This window comes from Notolepis coatsorum (genome assembly GCF_963971535.1).
Source record: "Notolepis coatsorum genome assembly, chromosome: 8".
Classification (NCBI taxonomy): Eukaryota; Metazoa; Chordata; class Actinopteri; order Aulopiformes; family Paralepididae; genus Notolepis; species Notolepis coatsorum.
In genome coordinates, this window is record NC_140172.1 from 85,161,150 (window position 1) to 85,183,993 (window position 22,844).

At 40.1% G+C, this 22,844-nt stretch overlaps 1 protein-coding gene across 1 annotated transcript; it reads right to left on the bottom strand.

The window, feature by feature from the left end:
• Positions 1–18,799: 18,799 nt before the first annotated feature.
• Positions 18,800–22,118, bottom strand: fabp6 (fatty acid binding protein 6, ileal (gastrotropin)). The gene is made up of 4 exons (XM_084319903.1): positions 22,046–22,118; positions 20,913–21,088; positions 19,199–19,288; positions 18,800–18,887 (listed from the first exon to the last, which is right to left on the bottom strand). Exons 1-4 carry the CDS (start codon positions 22,110–22,112, stop codon positions 18,837–18,839), a joined length of 384 nt encoding a protein of 127 aa, XP_084176029.1. The 5' UTR covers positions 22,113–22,118; the 3' UTR covers positions 18,800–18,836.
• Positions 22,119–22,844: the final 726 nt, after the last annotated feature.

Genomic DNA, 22,844 nt, shown 5'->3' on the forward strand with positions numbered 1-22,844 from the left:
ATTCGCCAGAAAGATGGATGGAATTGCTGGGCGGTAAGCAGATCTTTTTAACCTCAGCTTGATACTGAGCGTACCCGGTTTCAGCGTCGCTCAGTTGCCTTGTGCAGTATGCCACCGGTCTCCAGTCCTCGCTGGGACTGTTGTATCATCATGGCTTAGCTTATGTACCACAGTTGTTGGTGTGAATTTTGAAAGGTTTCCTAGCAACCAGAGAGTTTACAAGAAACACAATGGAGACGCAAACCCAACCATACCCTACCTCGCTAGACCATGGCTAGCCCCAGCCTGGCTGAACATAGCTAAGGAAGACACAAACCTGACCATACCATACCGTACTATGCTAGACCATGGCTAGCCCCAGCCAGGCTGAACATAGCTAATGAAGACACAAACCTGACCATACCATAACGTACCATGCTAGACCATGGCTAGCCCCAGCCAGGCTGAACATAGCTAATGAAGACACAAACCTGACCATACCATACCATACCATGCTACACCATGGCTATAGCCCCAGCCAGGCTGAACATAGCTAATGGAGACAAGGCATAAGAGTAGGTATACATACAGTACAGTATACAGATATAATATAGGGTTGATGTAGATTGACTCCTGTAAACAGTCAGTTGTGGCCCTTGGGGGCCTCCTCCCTAAGCCTCTCTGCCCAGCCAGACTATATTTAGATGCTGTTCTGTTCTGGCTCCAGACTCTATCATCAAACAGAGATAAACAGAGAGACAGAGAGACAGACAAACCTCACACGTGAATGTGTATGTGGGCACAACTTCTCTCTCAAGGAATGTGTGTGTGTATGTGTGTGTGTGTATGTGTGTGTGTGTGTGTGTGTGTGTGTGTGTGTGTGTGTGTGTGTGTGTGTGTGTGTGTGTGTGTGTGTGTGTGTGTGTGTGTGTGTGTGTGTGTGTGTGTGTGTGTGTGTGTGTGTGTGTGTGTGTGTGTGTGTGTGTGTGTGTGTGTGTGTGTGAGAGAGAGATACTGGTTGAACCCGTTAACCTGCTGGCCCTGTACAGATCTAGAATGAATAGACAAGAGCTGGCCTGTATCATTATCACAGATCTAGAATCAGGGGTGTAAAATGTACCCAGAAATTATACTTAAGTGAAAGTATGGGTACCGTCTCAAAATCTCAAAAAGTATCTGGCTAAAAACACATGTGAGTAAAAGTCTAAACGTTTCTACTTTTAAATGTACCTAAGTACTAACAAGTAAAGGTAAAAACTTTTTTTTTTATTCCAGGGCAATGAAATGTTCCATTTCGTCCTCTTCATCACTCGTACTACTCACTCGTGGCCATCTTCTGTAACTTGTCACTCTGACTGTCTATTCTTCTGATAGCAGGTGTTTAATCAAAGAGACCTGCTTTCTAGTCTTGCACAAGGACCAATCAGCATGGGTATGGGCGGGTTAATGATGGGGGTTTGATTGGCTGTTTTTAAATAAAGTGCGGTGGCAGGATTAATAACGTTAACGTTAGTTCAGTCAGAGAAACAAATATGCTAATTCAAATGGTTGGACATGCAAGATTTGTACTTTGTAGGTCTGCATTTTAAATGTAAGGAGTAAAAAATATGTTTTTTTTTTCTCTGAAATGTAATTTGGTAAAAGTACAAGTATACAAACCTAATAATACTCGAGTAAAGTACAAATCCCCAAAAACAGTACTTAAGTATTGTAACGAAGTACAATTACTCAAGTACTTTACTCCCCTGTCTAGAGTGGATCTCTTCTGTACAGATCTAGAATGAATAGAAAGGAGCTGGCCTGTATCGTGATCACAGATCTAGAGTGGATCTCTCCTGTACAGATCTAGAATGAATAGAAAGAAGCTGGCCTGTATCATGATCACAGATCTAGAATCTATCTGTCTTGTACAAGTTTCTAATTGTTTTTGTAATTGTTTCTAAACTGTGGTGCTAGGCCTAACTGAAACTAAGCTGTGGGTCGGGACGACCCCCTGTCCTGTCGCCTATACAGATGAAGCCGGGAAAAGTCCTGGAACCACTGTTTGGGGACCGTTTGGCCATCGTTAACGGTAACAATGACCAGCAGGGGCGCTCTCATACAGCTGGTGACAACGGCCCGACGCGCCGGCTTTTTGTTCATTCATTGGAGGAGCTCCGCGCCTGACAAAGCTCGAGTTACATTCAGTTCGATTACAGCTGGTGACTTCATTCATAGGATGCTACAACGTCCTATGTCTACAGACTGCATGAATGAATGTTGCTGAATTAAAGAATGAATAAGTTAAACGTGTCAATTCAGCAGTCAAAGTGTATATATTAAAACGTGTCAAATCTAACTTCATTAGACGGCCGACGTACGACTCTCTTGTCCATTCATTTCATCAGAAGAAAGCGTTAGTGTAATGCTTCTTGGTAACAATACGTTTGTGTACGCAATGTTGTTGAATAAAATAATTAAACCGTTAAGACCTGTCGAATTAGCAGTCAATGTGTATATTTTGTGTAGGTTGCTAGTGGAGGTTCATATAAGGGATATATAATGGATATTTTTTGTCTAGTGGTCTAGTGGTTTATGCCCATTCCTTTCAAGCCGACGCCTGGGGTTTGGATCCCAGCGTGTCTAATATATATATATTTTTTTATTTATAAAATGAAATTGCCCGCAACGATGTGCATAATACAATAGTAATAATATATAATAAGAATCCAACCAATAGAGCGACATTGTGCAATAAACTAAATAAAGTAAACAAAGTAGGGCATATTTTACAGTAGGGCACTTTGAAACAACCAATCACGTTGCGCGATAGCACGAGCGATGCACAGTCAGGAAGTAATGTTACAGCTGAGTTCACTCATTCAGAACGGCGAAATGTAAAATGCTACCCAGGATTGTTGCGTTTCGTTATAAAAACTATGCAGTGATAAACAAAAAACGAATCGCAGTATGCAAAACGTGCGGTTCGAGGATCACAGATGTACTATGGTGACAGATAAGGGGGGGGACCCTGATGTAAACAAGACGAAAGTCTTTCTCTGGTCTGCATCCCTTTAACAATTGTGTGTATTGAGCTGTACTGTATTGTACCCATTCTGCAATCTGTTAATACAATTTTCAATTAATGTCAGACGTCCTCTCCATAAAAAAAACGATTGAATTGCTCAGAATTTTAAATTATGTCCCCAATAGGACATAATATTAATATTATTCCCCAGTATGACACAATAAACACAGAATGAATGCCCCCCCCCCCCATAAAAACATACTGCCAAATTACTTCCACCCTCATCTCCAAAACAGTTGGCGTGAACAAATAATACTAGAGTTTTGCTTCTTTTTTTGGTTTTTCTTTTAATCAGTGAATTATATTCCCATCCATATCCCCAACTTTGTGATTTTTACATACTGATCAGACGGAGGCAGAATAGCCTGCACATACATAAATGCATCTCTTGTAAGATATGAATTGCGGCATACATTTTCCCAGACATGGTGCTGTTGGCGTCAAGCACAGGAGGTGAGGGGTGGATTGTCACCACCTGTTTAGCTAGGGCAGAGCGCATGTAGAGGGCATAGAAGAACCAGACGAGGCTGAAGATGCACAGGCCGATGGAGATGTTGATGAACACTTTGCCCATGTCAACCTTCTTCTTCTTCTCCTTGCGGTGCCGCTATATATATCAACAACAATCATTCACAAATAATAGACCGGAACAGGAATGGAAAGGAAACGTCAGTGACGTCACATACTGGATTTACTACATCGCCCTCTGTAGAACACAAATGAGCAAGGGCGCACATAATAATAATAATATATTTAACACCCCCACTCGAACTTAGCTTATTGTGGTACAAAACAAATATATATATATATATATATATATATATTCTCCCTCTTTGGCCTTCAATACAAAATAAACAACAACAACAAAAAAAACATATTGGCACATCCATGCTTTTTTTTCACTCTAACTAAGTGCCAAACAAATACTGAGCAAACTTCTTCAGTTGTAGCTTAGTGGCTGGTTTTGTCATCACATCAGCAATCATGTTGTCAGTAGGACAATATTCCAAACATATCCTCCCACTATTCACAGTTTCTCTTATGAAGTGATATTTTATATCAATATGTTTACATCTTTGCCTGTTTACAGGATTCCTGGCTAGTGCAATAGCTCCTTGGTTATCATCATAAACCTTGGTTTGTGCATACTGACATCCATCAATACCCTTGAGTAGCTGTTGCAAATACATACACTCCTGTATGGCTGATGCTAAGGCCATGTATCCTGCCTCGCAGGTAGAAAGTGCAACTGTTGGTTGTCTTCTACTCTTCCATGAAATGAGAGAGCTTCTCTCACTTAGACTGGCACTACGTCTGATGCCCAGTCAGCATCACTGTGGACTATTAGGCCTAGTTCACCTGTATCATTCTTTTTAAAACATAAGCCACGGTCTGTTGTACCCTTAAGATACCTGAACACATGTTTTACAGTGTTCCAATGCTCTTCACTTGGTTCAGAAAGATGCTGGGAAAGTTTACTGACTACAAAACTTAAATCTGGTCTAGTGCATGTATGAACAGGCTACTCTAAGGCAAGCCAATAGAATAGTCTCGAAAACAAGAGATCTAATGTACATTAAACTTGAAAATAGTCTGTCTCGTCTCTCCCTCCATCCCAACAGGGGGGTAGAGTGACTAGCCTGTGTAGGTGTGACATTGGATTGGCAACCCCCCCACACACCATTGAAATGCTAATTGTTGGGGGACCCTGATGTAAACATTTAGTCATCTACCTATTGAAGCGTTGAGAGAAAAAGACAGCCAAGATTGTACTTTAAACTAAATTACTTTTATTTGCCTGTATTCTAAATTACATGCAATGCAAAGTAGAACTGCAATATGTACTTTCTCAGTCAGTGCTAAATGCAGTCCTCTTATGCAGCACTTTTCAAAACAAAAGTAGAACTGTAATGTGGACTGTATCACAGGTCAATCACAAATGTCTCTCTAATCCTTGAAAACAATGCTGTTTACATAGCATTTAACATAGCATTAGTTGGGTTTTTTTATTATCCTTTGGCGGAATTATAGGTCAACGTGTAACTTTAATATTTCGGTTGGTGTACTATACTACTGCCGTCCGTCACTGGACCATGCGTGTCCCGACACCGACGCCTGCTGCGCCTGCTGTGTGCTGTGAGTGTCAGTGTTGCTACAGTACAGTCACAGTCGTCAGTCAGTCACACTTATTTAACATGATCAAATAATTATTATAATATTTTTTACTTCACTTTGAAATATTATAGTGAAATATTTTGCAATGTTGTCGCATTTATCTTGTTGAAATCCTCCAACAGGCTCTTTTTTGTAAGTTGACTGGTTTGCACACCAATAATACAGTGCAATAATAGAATAGTAGAATAGATAGTAAAATTATGCAATAGAATGGCCAGAGTAAAATAGTGCTACAGTACAATCAACAGCGGGGTGTATTAGAAGGCTATGGTGAAGAGGTACGTTTTTAGCTTATTTCTGAAAATATTAAGAGATCTAGCTTCCCTAATGTCCATAGTGTGTTCCATAACTTTGGTGCATAGTTAGCAAAGGCTGCATCACTGATTTTCTTTAGACTGTGACTCGGAACCTTCAATAGTAGATGATCGCAATGTTTATACTTTGTATATAAGGAGGAGGACCTTGAAATCAATTCTAAATGTTACCGATGATTACTGATGTAAACAGGGGGATCCTGATGTAAACAAGACGAAAGTCTTTCTCTGGTTTGCATCCCCTTAACAATTGTATGTATAATTGTATGTAATTGTATGTATAACATCTGCCAAATTTTTTAATAGTTTTTGATTCGCAGCGGGATCCGGAAGCGCCACTGAACCGTGAACCGTGAGTCGAATCAGTGAATCGGTTCATTGCCGTGAGCGTGTATCGAATCGCTCACTCACTGAAATGATCCGTTGGGCACATCACTGACTGTTGCCTTTGACACACCTCTGATGTGGGAGATGAGGTCAAAGGACATGTCGTGACGCAGTTTGACAAGAGTGATAAATAGCTGATCTATGGGTGAGATTATGGTGCTCCTTGTCTTCTCTGTGTGCAAGAAAGAAAACAAGTGCTGAAGCACTGGCCAGGTAACACCTGTCATCATCTTGCATTTGGTGTCGTTGCTGTCCACAGATGAAGCGGTCAAGGAGCTTGACTCGACCTTGGTTCTCTGTTGGTCACCATCCTCCTTGGCTGCATCACTCTCCTTTTTTCACGCCGCTCATGGCGACTGATGTTTGTTGACGTAGATGGTGTAGACTGTGATGTTGAAGGGAATACAGATGGTATGTAGTCTGGGTGTGTTTGGTCATTGACCTTTGCTCCTGAATGAATGAATGAAAACGTTATTAACAGATTGCAGAATGGGTACAATACAGTACGGCTCAATACACACAATTGTTAAGGGGATGCAGACCAGAGAAAGACTTTCGTCTTGTTTACATCAGGGTCCCCCATGCGAGTTCTCTCTCTCTCTCTTGGATCAAATAACAAACTCAGCAAGGCCAACGGCTTCTCTGTTACAGTGGGTGACAATATTGTCACAAGGAAAGATGAAATTACCTACCTGGGTTCCATCCTAGAGGCAAATCTTTCCTGTGACAAAATGGCAACCAATGTAATAAAAAAAAGTCAACCAACGAACAAGATTCTTGTACCGGATCTCCTCTCTGGTAAACAAGAATACCCTGAAGACTCTGGCAGGAGCACTCATTCAAGGGTACTACGACTATGCTTGCACCTCATGGTACCAAAGCACATCAAAAGCGCTAAAAACTAAATTACAAACATCACAAAACAAACTGGTCAGACTACTGCTTGACCTTACTCCTAGAACCCACCTCACCCCTGCCCACTTTGACTACCTAGGATGGCTTAGAGTAGACGACAGAGTACAGCAACTTGCAATGGGCCTGGTCTACAAGATACTGTACACTACACCACTAAGATACCCATGTACATGTCGAAATACTTCCCAAAGGTCAGTGAATACCATGACCACAACACCAGAGGGAGTTCCACAAATCATGTTCAACCCAGATTCGGCTCAAACAAGGGACTAAACACGTTTCGCAATTATTAAAATGATAATACTTTTATTAATATTAATTAGGCTACTGCTGGCCATTCATCAAGCGAGACATTGCTGATTGTTTATGTATTTTATAAGACAAGACTACAGCAGCCGTGTATCTTGGATGTAATGATTGATTGATTGATTGATTGATTGATTGATTGATTGATTGATTGATTGATTGAAAGAAAATTAACAGATTGCAGAATGGGTACAATACAGTACAGCTCAATAAACACAATTGTTAAAGGGATGCAGACCAGAGAAAGACTTTCGTCTTGTTTACATCAGGGTCCCCCATTTTCAATTCATCATAACATGACATACAGATACAGTACTGCTACATCTATACATTTATGACATACCAGATTTACAAATACAGTACTGTTTGTGATACAAAAAGAGTCTAAAAAAGAGAGTATATGATAACGTTAGCACACTGTCGATGGCTCATTGATTTAACTGTAGCTACTGTAGCAAGCCAAGTTACTATGGGGGACCCTGATGTAAACAAGACGAAAGTCTTTCTCTGGTCTGCATCCCCTTAACAATTGTGTATATTGAGCTGTACTGTATTGTACCCATTCTGCAATCTGTTAAATAAAGTTTTCATTCATTCGTTCATTCACTTACCGATCTTTGTGCACCTTCTTAGTTCAAGTGTCGAACGAAGTTGGACGTTGCATGATTGCATCTCCATCTGTGATCCTCGAACCGCACGTTTTGCATACTGCGATTCGTTTTTTGTTTATCACCGCATAGTTTTTATAACGAAACGCAACAATCCTGGGTAGCATTTTACATTTCGCCGTTCTGAATGAGTGAACTCAGCTGTAACATTACTTCCTGACTGTGCATCGCTCGTGCTATCGCGCAACGTGATTGGTTGTTTCAAAGTGCCCTACTGTAAAATATGCCTTACTTTGTTTACTTGTTTATTGCACAATGTCGCTCTATTGGTTGGATTCTTATTATATATTATTACTATTGTATTATGCACATCGTTGCGGGCAATTTCATTTTATAAATAAAAAAAATATATATATATATTAGACACGCTGGGATCCAAACCCCGGGCGTCGGCTTGAAAGGAATGGGCATAAACCACTAGACCACGGTACTAGACAAAAAATATCCATTATATATCCCTTATAAGCAATCTACACAAAATATACACATTGACTGCTCCATTCGACAGGTTTTAACTGGTTAATTATTTTATTCAGCAACATTGCTTTAGACATATGGTATGGTATTTATTTTAGACAACAAAACATATACAGATCGTTATACAGTATACTGTGTAGGACGTTGTAGCGTCCGTCTAATGACTTTGCGCCTCCTGGCGGCATAAAATAGAACAGCAGCTTGGGTTCCTAATTCATTTCAACGACGTGATATCATCGTGGGCGCGTCGCGGCAAAGCTCCCATGAATACTAAAAGCTTCATCTGTACTTTAACTAAAACGCAACGTGTACAATATCTACCACACTCTTCGGCAGTAGCACGTCTGCTTCTCCATTCACAATGTCTCTTTAGCATTAACTGGGAGCTAAGCTATCGCATATTCCATTACTAACCCGCCTCGTAACTCGGTTTATATTCCGCGTGCTTGATGTCTGGAGCTCCAGCTCCAAGCGACCTCTTGCTTCTCTGGAAAACGATGAAGAGGAAGTTCCGCCGCAGGCACCGCGCGCTGAGCTTATCCTTCTTCACCTGTGTCCCCCTGCCCAACGTTGCCACCAGCTCCCCCTGGCGGTACCTGTATCATGTCCCACTATTACGTGTCAATGTTAGGATATGGAGGATCAAGAGGGGTCAGCAAGTTACACAACGTCATCGCGAACACAGAGAATGCAAGGAATTAAAGTTAGACACATTTAATTATTGTTAGACATATTCAGGTGTCTACATTATGTTTACAGTATAGGACGGTGTGAAAAGGTTTTTTTCAATATGATTTGAGAGACTTTTGTAAATGTACTGTTCAAAAAGCTAAGAAAGGGATTAAAAGCCTCAAGATTCCAGCCTGTTATTAGCTGGGCTCCACCCATAAGCACTTTCAGTGACAGTCATCCACACAGTCTGCGAGTGGCAGACAGAGAGAGAGAGAGAGAGAGAGAGAGAGAGAGAGAGAGAGAGAGAGAGAGAGAGAGAGAGAGAGAGAGAGAGAGAGAGAGAGAGAGAGTGTGGTAACATTGACTGTGTATTTCATAACTAATATGTGTGAATATTAGAAAGCCATAATGCAAAAGGAGGGGTACCTTTCAACAGCAAAATGGATTTTCAGTGCTAAAGAAAAGGAGCTGATACTAGCGTGACAGAAACTGTTTGACCCCTATGAAACCCCCGCTGTTGTGGAACTGTATTCAGGAAATAGTCAACAAAACCCCCCACTCTAACAGATGTAATCAGCACCAGAACAAAGACTAAAGGTCACACCTTAATGTGAGCAGATAGTAGCAGAGACAGCTGGGCTAACAGAGATCAGAGGTCACAGGCTTGCTAAAGACAAATGAAATTACATACTAGATTAGAATGAAAAACAATATTGGAATAATAACTATATCATATTAATCTATCTGAGGTATTAGATAAAAGATATTTGAATATCATATAGAACGTCAAACTGGTTATTTAAGTAATAATGCTACTTCACTCTGGTTGTAAAGCTTGCTAGGATTTAAACCTTAGAACTATAAATTTAGTCTGGGAAAAAGCAGGCTTGTGATACTTAATATAGGAAATCTGGTATTAAAATATAGACAAACTCCACATTGGGTAAATGCTGAATAAATATGTAACTTCTTACATTTAAGGTACAGATAAGAAAAAGATTAGTGTTAAAACTGTCCAGTCATCAAAAAAGTCACTAAAGACCCCCGCTGTTGATACTGGAAGAAGACACCCCGATGAAGAAGGCAAGGGGGGGGGGGGGGGCGGGTACGCCCTCCCAGAAGACCAACCTGATTGGACCAAAACGTACTACTAGACTGTTATTATTGGTGGAAATCAGAGTATTTAAGAGAGAGCGCGGTGTTAGAGAGACAGGCCAGCCCCCCTGGGACTGCGTCCTCTCTCAACCGCTCCCACCAGAGACTGATGCTGATTATACATGAGTAAATCATGGGAGAAACCAATGTTGTTTAAAGTTTAGTGCTGAAACCAGGTTTACTCATGTGTAAATGCTCAGTAAAGATTATCTATTTTATTTATGTTAACATGACTACTGTTTTAGGTACAGACTGGGTTTGATGTGCAAACCTTATTAATCCTTTGTACAACATGTGTTAATGTACTCTGAAATAATCCTTGTATGTAAAAAAGCAACCTTCTAATTCACTCTGAGCCCCGAGGCAAAATAAATAATGAGTTTGAACCATAGTTCCTCTTTGCCTGGCCTGCACAGTTATTTTCTCCACTCAGTGGAGAAAGACCATTCTATCGTTGACCTTCTTCCTTTTCCAGATAGCAATCTCATTGTACTGCAAATCACCTTATATATTGATTAGAATATACCACAAGAGCACTGTGCTCAAAACTGGCTGAACTGGAAACGCTTTATTCAACGTTATTTAATTCTTTACATTACAACAACTCGGTTCGACTGGAAACTCGAGTTAATGTACTAAAAAAAGAGATTAACGCCATATACAGACAACAATCTGAAATACAAATACGTAGCACAAGACAACAGCAGTACTCTCAAGGTTCCAAACCAAGTCACCTATTAGCTATGCTATTAAGAGTTAACGCAAAATTTGCAGATATAACTACCATTAAAGCACAACAAGGACTTGTTACAGACCCTAAAAAAATAAACGCAACATTCAAAGAATTCTACTCCAACTTGTATAATCAGAAACGGCCTTCGATCAAGACAAAATGGACACATATCTTAATCAAATTAACCTCCCTAAAATTTCAGAGGATGACGCTAAACAGTTAGAAACACCGATCACACTAGAGGAACTCAAGAAGGCCATATCCGAAATGCAAAGTGGTAAGGCTCCTGGAAGAGACGGTATCCCACCAGAAATGTACCTCTCTTGTTGGGACATAATTGGACCCTTATTACTAAATATGATTTTATACTCAGTCAAGGAGGGGAACTTCCATAAGAACGACAATATTGCACTCATAACAGTCCTCCTTAAAAAAGACAAAGACCCCACCGAGTGCGGTAGTTATAGACCCTTAAGCCTGACGTCTTTAGTTCATCCGGACCAAACTGGCTTCATAAGAGGCCGCTTGATCACTGATAACATAAGACGATTACTACACGTACTAGATGCTAACAAGGACGATACCACACCTAAGGCGATGCTGTCCCTGGATGCAATGATAGCTTTTGACAGGTTGGAATGGTCGTATCTATGGGCAGTATTAGAAAGGATGGGGTTAGGAAAAAGATTCATTGATATGATTAAAGTATTATACAAAGACCCATCGGCCATGATTACAACAGGTATAATCACCTCCGAAATCTTTCCGGTATCACGCTCTTCTAGACAGGGTTGCCCTCTTAGTCCCGGACTATTCGATTTATCATTAGAGCCTTTAGCACAAAATATAAGACAATCCCAATCCATAGAACCAATCGTAATCAAGGGCACACAACATAAAAGCAGTTTATATGCGGACGACGTAATACTGTTCATGCAAAACCCCAACACCGCATTGCCTCATCTTCTCAAGTTGATTGAGGACTTTGGAGATTTATCGGGATTTAAGATAAATTGGCCGAAGTCGGCTTTCCTTCCACTTAACGCCCCTGCAAAAAAATATATAACCCTCCCAGAAGAGATACCGATGGTAAAACACTTTAGATGTTTGGGAGTTGAAGTATTCCCTACCATAAGCCAAACGGTGAAGCACAATTACATAAAAATCCAAAATAAAATACGACCTTGACAGGTGGTAAAAACTTAAAAACTCAGTACAGGCACGGGTATCAATAGTTAAGATGGACGTCCTACCTAGAATCAACTTCTTCAGCTCAATGCTACCGTTACCCCCTCCAGAGGGTTACTGGAAAAAATTACACTCCTCCACATACAAATTTATTTGGAATAACAAACTACCACGTATAAAAAGATCCACCGCACAGAGAAACAAAGCAGACGGTGGTATGGCATTTCCAGATTTTTTCCACTATTTTAAGGCGTACACTTTAAGACCACTGACAACATGGTTTGATCCCCAAGCATCAGTATCCTGGAGAAATTTAGAAGAAAATATAGTAGCTCCACATAGACTGAAGGACATAGTATACACCAAATTATCAATTAAGCAATGCGAATGGAAATTTGGCCCCATAATTACTCATGCGATCCGGATATGGCGTGAAACACAAAAAAAATATTTGAACCCACATAAATGGCATAATCATACTCCCTTATTCAATAACAATGCACTCTTGATTGGAAAACGACCTATAAGATTCCCTAGATGGGAAAAGCAAGGCATACACACATTAGGAGATGTTTTCAACAAACAGGGTTTTTGTAGTTATGATGAAATACAAAAAGAATTTAATCTCACCGATTCCACATATTATTTTTACGCACATTTATTGTTATGTTTGAAGGCTCACGGTGTTCCATTAAGGATACCAATTGTACACCACAGATACCACAAATTCTTCTATGAAAGAGAGACATCGAGAGGTTTTGTTTCAGATTTTTATCATCAATCACTAACGTCCTCGTATGAAACCCTCCAACTAGACTCAGTCTGGAGGAGTGATATACCAGACCTGGAAAAATATTTTGATTGGCAAGAAGCCTGGGCAAATGTTCGACTTGCATCAAGGAACCCGGACCATCAACAAATCAATCTTAACTATATTCACAGGACATACTTGACTCCTATAAGACTGAACAGAATGGGTCTTAAACAAGACTCCAAATGCTCCTTATGTACAAATGGCGACGAGGGGACATTTATGCACATGTACTGGGACTGCCCACCAGTTAAGATATTCTGGAAAGAAGTGACCCAGCAATTATCAAATCTCTTAACTCTGAATATACCTGTACACCCCTCTGTATTACTGCTGAATGATGTTTTTGAGTGTGCAGTGTACCTCCACAGCTAAAGAGATTGGTTTTATCTGGTATCACAGTGGCTAAAAAGCTGATAGCATCACGATGGTTTCAACCGGAAAAAATTTGCCGGAAGGTCTGGATTCTTACATATCTCGATGTGATTTATCAAGAAATATCTACAGCAAGAATTTTGGGTCTCAATGAATCCAAAATGACAATGTGGTTAGAAGTGGTGGAGAGAATAAAAGCTAGCATATAATGGTAGTGTCTGGTTAGGAGCCAGTGATAATGGATGGATTATCCAATGGGGGGTCCGGGAGGGGGGGGTACGAGCTAGAGCATATGTGTGTAGGGTATTAGATAGCAGGTATTAGGGGTATATCCTGTATAAGACATTTAACTAAATGGTGACTTCATTGGATGTGCACTGTTAATTAATGCTTGTATATCTTATCTTGTGTTGTCATGTTTGTTTATGACTGTGTCTGTTTAAAAAATAATAAAAAAATAAAATACAAAAAAAGAGCACTGTGTAAACACAGCTGCGAGCGAGATACGCAGGTCCCCTTCTCTTTCTCTCTCTCCCTCTCCCGTTTGAGGAAGTCTTCCACTGTGCCGCGCGCTATATGCTCCCGAATCGAGAGAGAGAGAGAGAGATAGAGATGGGGAGAGAGAGAGACAGACCGAGAGACGACAGCGCGATGCGCGTGTGTGTATGTGTGCTCTGTCGCGAGGGTCTATCTGATTCTCCCTCTCTCTCTCGCTCGCTCTCTGTCAAACCCCGTTTGGTGCGCTACAACCACAGAGCCAATCGGATCACTATCCGCTCCATCCTCGCCACGTGACGTCACCATGCAAGTCAAATCAGAACGACCTGATTAAAATGGACCAGGAAATGAATGACCTGAATGACGGCAATCCGCCAATATGGTATTTAGAGACACAAACACATTGGGTCTCATTCCCGAACGAAGTTACGACAAAATATTTCGTCTTAGCCAGATTTCGGCCCATTTAAGACATATTAGGTCTGGGAGTGGGAGTCCCCAAACTTTCCTGAGATCTTATTTGATCGTGGCTGAGAGCAGATTTAAGAGTGCTAAGGAGCACACTTAAATATGCTCTCAGCCCACGATCAAATCTCATGATTGATTGACTAATTTAAAATGTTATTATAACTTGACAGACTGTGTTCTCATAGTGATTCCTTCACATCAACGCTACAGGCCTCCTTGGAATTAATTACTTAATCATAATTAAAATAAATATGACAATATTTGTACGATAAGAAATTACACATTTGATGTCGGAAAAATAAATAATATGGATTCATCTGATCACAGGGCAGCTGCTTAACCATATCTGAACCAGCTATTTTGAACAAATGTATAATTACTTTAATTACTCAGATATTCAAACACAATTATGCAATTATTGTGAAATGATTGAAAATAATAATAATTTAATGCCTTCTGTGGAATTTGTATTTCTTATTTGTTACACATCAGTTTTAATGATTAATTATATACATTTGAAAGAATGCAGGTCAAGTGGTCAACATGCAATGTATCCCATTGATTGGTATACAATGGGACAGACCTTTGTTTGATTGATTGATTGAAAACTTTATTAACAGATTACAGAATGGGTACAGTACAGTACAGCTCAATTACATAAGGGGATGCAGACCAGAGAAAGAATTTCGTCTTGTTTACATCAGGGTCCCCCATTTTCAATTCATCATAACATATATGACACACACGACACAGATAGACAGTACTGCTACATCTATACATTTATGACATACCAGATTTGCAAATACAGTACTGTTTGTGATACAAAAAGAGTCCAGAAAAGAGAGTACATTTGACGTAGAAACTGTTGGAGGAGGTTGGGTAGGAGGAGGGGGGGTCGATAGACTTACACTGTACAAGCAAAACTGTACATTGGAATATTGACAAAACCATACTTGGTCATTTACTGTACATTGGAGGGGGTTGATATAGCTATAAACCTGCATTCCTTCGAATATATCATTAATCAATTAAACTTATATTGAAATACACTATATAGCCTATACACCAACACTGAAATGACAGTGGATAAATAAATAAGAACTAAAGCTAATCGGTGGAAATAGACTGCATTAATATTCCATAACAAGTCTTGTGTGCGCCTACGAATGAACAGTAGCCTATAGGCTTAATTATGGAATAATAAGCCATACTTCGTCCATTCATTACGCCCGCCGTAGGCTATATATATTATATGTCATTCATTCATTCATATACAGTACTGCGCGCGCGCGCGTGTGTGTGTGTGCGCGCGCGTTGCGGCAGGTGTGTACCGTGAGCTGTATATGATGCCAATACATTAATCTAATCTAGTTTTGATGGGCGCAAGCGTGATTACGAAACCTAGCCGCATTTCTCGGAGACGCTCTCTGATTGGCACTGACTGACGCTAGGTTTCGTAATCACGCGGCTCGCAAAGCACTTCCGCCATTCCATTTCACACAGCTGCGTCACCAGTTGCCTTATAAGGAGCTATGGAGGCGTTGTTTTGAATGCCATTCTCCAAGCAGATATCAGATAATATAATTTGTGCGACCTTTTCAGCCACTTAAGACATATTACCAGCACGTTCAGGACTCAGAGTGTACTTGTCATAGATTATGTCTCAGTGGTTCCAAGATAAGTCTTCCATAATATATCTTTGAAAAAATTTCGGGAATGAGACCCATTGATACTAACTCCTATTACTATAATACAATGCTAGACACTGAAAAAAGACATTTATAATGCATGTCACCTTTAAGAATATAGGAGAGGCATGTATAAGCATTATGCTTCAGTCTGTACCTTTTCAGTCACTGCCAAATCAAAGATTGTGGAATGATTGTGCATATTGTATTGTGTGTGATGATGACTGAACTACTACTACAGTCAAATATGTCTAACCCCTCCAATAAGCCCTACATTTGACTCACTTAATGAGGCCATTGCCATGGGTTTCATGATTATGACGTAACATGTTGATTTGATGATTTTTGGGTCTGAATCTATTCTGAGTATGTTGTCAGTTCATGATGTTCTAATATCACTCACGGTGTGGCATGTGTGTGTGTGTGTGTGTGTGTGTGTGTGTGTGTGTGTGTGTGTGTGTGTGTGTGTGTGTGTGTGTGTGTGTGTGTGTGTGTGTGTGTATGTGTGTGTGTGTGTGTGTGTGTGTGTGTGTGTGTGTGTGTGTGTGTGTGTGTGTGTGTGTGTGTGTGTGTGTGTGTGTGTGTGTGTGTGTGTGTGTGTGTACCTTTCCTCCTCTCTTCACCTAATCTCCCAGGACATTCCTGCAAAGAATGTGCTCTTAGTCAACTTGCCTGGTTTTTAATTATAATAATAATACCTATAGGGGGCGCCCCGGTGGCGCACCACGTACATACGCTCAGCGTAAACCGCAGTGTCCTGGGTTCGAATCCGGCCCAGGACATGTGCTGCATGTCCTTTCCCCATCTCTCTCTCTCCCAAATTTCCAAACTGTCCTCAATCAATCAAAACCTTTATTTAACCAGATAAGTATCATTGAGATTAAAATCTCTTTTTTCAAGAACGATCTGGCCAAGCAAGGCAGCAGAAAGTTTCAACATAAAAAAGAACATCACAATAAAATACAGTGTGTGTGTGTGTGTGTGTGTGTGTGTGTGTGTGTGTGTGTGTGTGTGTGTGTGTGTGTGTGTGTGTGTGTGTGTGTGTGTGTGTGTGTGTGTGTGTGTGTGTGTGTGTGTGTGTGTGTGTGTGTGTGTGTGTGTGTGTGTGTGTGTGTGTGTGTGTGTGTGTGTGTGTGTGTGTGTGTGTGTGTGTGTACCTTTCCTCCTCTCTTCACCTAATCTCCCAGGACATTCCTGCAAAGAATGTGCTCTTAGTCAACTTGCCTGGTTTTTAATTATAATAATAATACCTATAGGGGGCGCCCCGGTGGCGCACCACGTACATACGCTCAGCGTAAACCGCAGTGTCCTGGGTTCGAATCCGGCCCAGGACATGTGCTGCATGTCCTTTCCCCATCTCTCTCTCTCCCAAATTTCCAAACTGTCCTCAATCAATCAAAACCTTTATTTAACCAGATAAGTATCATTGAGATTAAAATCTCTTTTTTCAAGAACGATCTGGCCAAGCAAGGCAGCAGAAAGTTTCAACATAAAAAAGAACATCACAATAAAATACAGTGTGTGTGTGTGTGTGTGTGTGTGTGTGTGTGTGTGTGTGTGTGTGTGTGTGTGTGTGTGTGTGTGTGTGTGTGTGTGTGTGTGTGTGTGTGTGTGTGTGTGTGTGTGTGTGTGTGTGTGTGTGTGTGTGTGTGTGTGTGTGTGTGTGTGTGTGTGAAGGGCGGATTTAGGATTATAGGAGATCCGGGGCTTAGCCCAGATTGGTGCCTGCGTTTTTATTTTTTTTGTTTTATTTTTTTATAATTTTATTTTTTTTATAATTTTTTATTTTATTTTTTTTGCAGGCAAGGGGTGGTTTGGAGGAGGTCAGACACGACCCCCTCCACGGCAGATATTTTTTGAATTTAATTAACCTGTACGTGCAATTTCCTGCAATATAGAGCCTTCAATCTTGACCAATAAAGCTGCTCTTTTCACTATAAAACTCAGTTAACCATAACGTAGTTATGGTTAGATTTATATATTGGGGGGGGATATATCGAATGCTCTTATGGCCAGGCGTCTATGATTCACTGATACAAAGTAAAATAGTGCAGTGCAATAAAATAGTTAGTAAAATAGATTAAAATAATGCAATAGTGCATTGCAATAAAATAGTTATCATCGTATTTTTTCGGGAGGCCGGTAAGGAGTGCATTACAGTAGTCGAGTTGGCTTGAGATAAAGGCATGGATCTGGTTTTCAGCGTCCTTTTGATTTATAAATGGCCGTACTTTAGCTATGTTTCTGTGGAAGAATTAAGTTTTTGTCAACTTGTTGATTGTGATTTAAAGCTTAGGTCTGAGTCTACCATGACACCAAGACTTAACTCACTCAAATACAGTTAGCAGCTGGATAGACCACAGATGGAAATTAGCTTCTGCTAAATATGGTGCAAACATATTTTCATGTAACAATGATGAATTGTCAAAAAAAAAAAAAAAAAAAAAAAAATTAAATAGATTCGGGGCTTTTCAGAAAACATTCGGGGCTTGAGCCCAAGTAGCCACCCCCTAGCCCCGCCCCTGTGTGTGTGTGTGTGTGTGTGTGTGTGTGTGTGTGTGTGTGTGTGTGTGTGTGTGTGTGTGTGTGTGTGTGTGTGTGTGTGTGTGTGTGTGTGTGTGTGTGTGTGTGTGTGTGTGTGTGTGTGTGTGTGTGTGAGAGAGAGAGAGAGAGTGGGGGGCATATTGACAATGTACAGAGGCAAAGGGAGGAGGACTGAGAAAAAATGATATTAAATGTTGGGGAGAGTAGTTGATTTAAAATACCATACATGGTCAATAAAAGTGAACATGAGACATTCACTACAAAACAGTTCATAATACTGACATGTAGCTAACTAGTTCTAATTAAGTATTTTAAGAAGTATGAAAGTACTCACAAACAAAGTACACACAGAGTAAACAGACAGTATTATATTCATGTTATCAGTGTCTATTTTATTTATTTATTTTAAGGAAAGTTCAGATCTTCTTGCTCGTTCTCTTCAGGACAACCGAGCCAGCAGTGGATGTCTAGAGAGAGAGAGAGATATAGATAGAGAAAGAGATGCAAATTATTAACAAGTAATTCATTACTCATTAATACCATTGTACCAATACGGTTATATTATTATTATTATTATTATTATTATTATTATTATTATTATTATTATTATTATTATTATTATTATTATTATTATTATTATTATTACCTCAATAAACTGGCCTCTACTGATCTCAGATACAGTTTGGTAATCAATAGTATTATTATTATCATTATTATCATTATTATTATTATTATTATTATGAGTATTATTATCATTATCATTATTTATTATTCTTACCTCAATAAGCTTGCCTCCATTGATCTCAGATACATGATGGTATTTAGGGAAGGTGACACTCAGCTTTCCTCCCTCCATGGACACTGTAGCCTGGAGATATAAGACAGTCATTAAACACAAATATAAATAAATAGATACTGTAGATAGATAGAGTTTGGAGGTATTTCAGATAACAGTACTGGGTGAAATAGATGGTTTCACTGAAATGCTGTTGCTAGGGAACAGTGAAACAGGACCAACATGTATTTCCTGTCAACTATTGCATTTATCAAACAGGAAATATCCTTTTAGAATAGTATTGTTCTCACTATGAAACCCTCTATAGTAGTGTAATGACCACGGATGCCTAGACTTCTAGACCTGCCCTTGGCCAATGGGTTGGACCCTTTAGTTGGCCTGTGGTCTGGGCAAACCAGGTTTGATTCCTTGCTGTCCCCTAAATTCCCTACAGTATTTTGAAATGCTTGTCAGAGTCTCCTTGGTGTACCAGGTTGGTGGAGCTAGGACGATATACTGTAACTCAAAAGTATAATGAAAAGCTCTTCTAGTGGACATACTTTGAAGTGTGATTACATTGCAGCCCGTTTTGCAGCTTCCGACTAAAGAGATCTCTCTCAATACTGGACCAATTACAAAAATGATTGTCGCTATTATTCATTTAGACCCAAATGATGGGAAAATAGGGTCCAGGTTTAAAAATATCAGAATTCCCCTTTAATTTAAGCCTTTCATACCTAGTTTTCTTATATTCATATATAATATACAATATAAAATTGTCTGTCTGTCTGTCTGTCTGTCTGTCTGTCTGTCTGTCTGTCTGTCTGTCTGTCTGTCTGTCTGTCTGTCTGATGTGTTACGAGAGTTAGCCACTAGGTGGCATGTGTCACTCAGGTTCCAAGCATGAAGCAGAGCTGGAGTAAACAGGAAGTGAAGTGGTTATTTGGTAGTATTAGTCATAGATATATATAGTGTTCTATATATATCTATGGTAGTAGTCGCGTCTCTACATTTCGTAGCTCCATTTCTGCAGACCCCTCTCTGATTGGCCCACGCCTGTTTCTACACTGGTTAAGCTTAGGCACTCTTTCGAAGTTGGTTAAGGTTAGAGTTTGTCTTAGAGCGTGACGGCAAGTTCTTTCGACGGTTAAGCTTAGGCACTCTTTCGAAGTTGGTTAAGGTTAGAGTTTGTCTTAGAGCATGGCGATAGAACGCCAGGTAGTTTGCAGGCTGTTGAAAGCGGAAATGGGCAAAGACACAGCTCGTCACGCAATTGGGCAACAGTGGCCAATCAGAGAGGGGTCTGCAGAAATGGAGCTACGAAATGTAGAGACGCGTAGTAGTCATAGATATATATCTTTGATAGTAGTAGTGTGTGATTTTTTTTTCGTAGCCGTAGTTTCGAAGACGCTCTCTGATTGGCTAGCCCGCGCCCTCTCTGATTGGTTTAGTTCCGAAGGGCTCTGGGATAGAAATGTCCGCCTTGTACAGTACAATTCTTTGCACATTACATACTCTGGATGTTTCTCGGGTTAGGTTTAGGCCCTCATCTAAGAGAGGTTAAGGTTAGAGTGACAGTCAGGGCTGGTAATCCTTCCTGTAACAATTGTACTATACAAGGTGGACATTTCTATCCCAGAGCCCTTCGGAACTAAACCAATCAGAGAGGGCGCGGGCTAGCCAATCAGAGAGCGTAGTACTTTTGACTAATTCTTACCTTGAACTTCTTGCCTCCTATAGTTTCCATATCAGCCTCTTTGTTGACAGTGAACTTGTTGGTTACTGTGGCGTTGGCTGGGTAGACTTGTGTCCAGGTGAAGTCATCAACACTCTGTGTGACCTCTGTGATGAGCTTGTAGTCCCGCCCCTTCTCAATGACGTCAGTGGGGATACCTGGACAGACAGACACACAGACAGACAGACAGACAGACAGACAGACAGACAGACAGACAGACAGACAGACAGACAGACAGACAGACAGACAGACACAGAGATTAATGGTTTGTATTTCTTTGTCTCTGTCCTGTTGTATCACAGTACTACTACAGTATCACAGTACTACTATACACAGTGAATAAGACACGCTTTGATTCACTGAAACCTTTCCCAGACAGAAAACAAGTGTGTAAAATATATTTCTGATACATATATATATATATATATATATATATATATATATATATATATATATATATATATATATATATATATATATATATATATATATATATATATATATAAACGTTTTTAATCAACACACTTCAATATATGAATTTATCTTTTATTCAATGTTATTTTATATTGTACAGTTGTTTGTTGTATGTTATAAAGAAGATACGTTAATAAAGGTTGAAGTCAATTGAACTTGACTACAATTCTGATGTTACTTTAACTTGAGTACTGTATCTAAAAACTGTATCTACTTGTTTTCACAAGTAGAGTTCCACACTTCACCACATATGTAATATAAATGTGTATGGGGGGTGCACAGTGTGTACTAAATGAAAATGTGTTATTTTACATGTTCTTCATAGAAAAGGAGCCAAGGCCAATGAGTCTCTGGTTGAAAAAGATATTCATTGTATAATTTAGTTTGTATAAAAATATTGAAACCTGAACACACAGGGTTAAACAGACCTGACCACACAGGGTTAAACAGACCAGAACACACAGGGTTAAACTGACCAGAACACACAGGGTTAAACAGACCAGAACACACAGGGTTAAACTGACCAGAACACACAGGGTTAAACAGACCAGAACACACAGGGTTAAACAGACCAGAAGACAAGGCTTAAACAGACCAGAACACAGAAGGGTTAAGCTTTAAAAAGTGTTTTTCCTCCTCACCGATTATTTTGCAGAACTCATCGTAGCCCTCCTGAGATACTGTCTCCCAGCGTCCTGCAAAGGCCATGGTGTGTGGAGGTCCTGGTGTTGAGGAAGAAGAACAAAGAAGAAGAAGAAGAAGACGTACACGGAGGAGGGAGAGGAGGCTGGCTCTCTGAGGTACAGAACAGCTCACAGAGCTGTGCTCCTTATATACACCTCTCAGCATCTCAACCCCACCTTCATTCCCTCGCTCTCTCTGTCCATCCCAGCCCTCTGTCCTCGCTCTCCGTTAACCCATGACAGACTCCTGCACTGTGGTGACAACAAACTATTCAATATAACTCTGAAACTGAGGTTTGATTGAAAACTTTATTAACAGATTGCAGAATGGTACAATACAGTACGGCTCAATACAAACAACTGCTAAGAGGATGAAGACCAGAAAAAGGCTTAATTTCATCTTGTTTACATCAGGGTCCCCCATTTTCAATTCATCAAGTCATTTATGACATACAAGACATACAAATATACGGTACTGTGTAAGAAAAAGAGATCATAAAAAAATATATACATCCTGTGGCAGATATCATCCCCCGTCCCATGGATACGTGAAGGATGGGAGATACTATTGCCATGGGGGGAGAAGAAGCAATTAGGCAGCTGATTAGGACTGATAGAACACACCTGTGCACTATTAGATCACCCACATCCCACACGCACACACACCAGACACACATAACATAAAACACTATACAGAGTATAGCGGAGAGGAGGTGAGGTAGGAGCAAAGTACGGAGAGAGAGATTGTTATTACGGA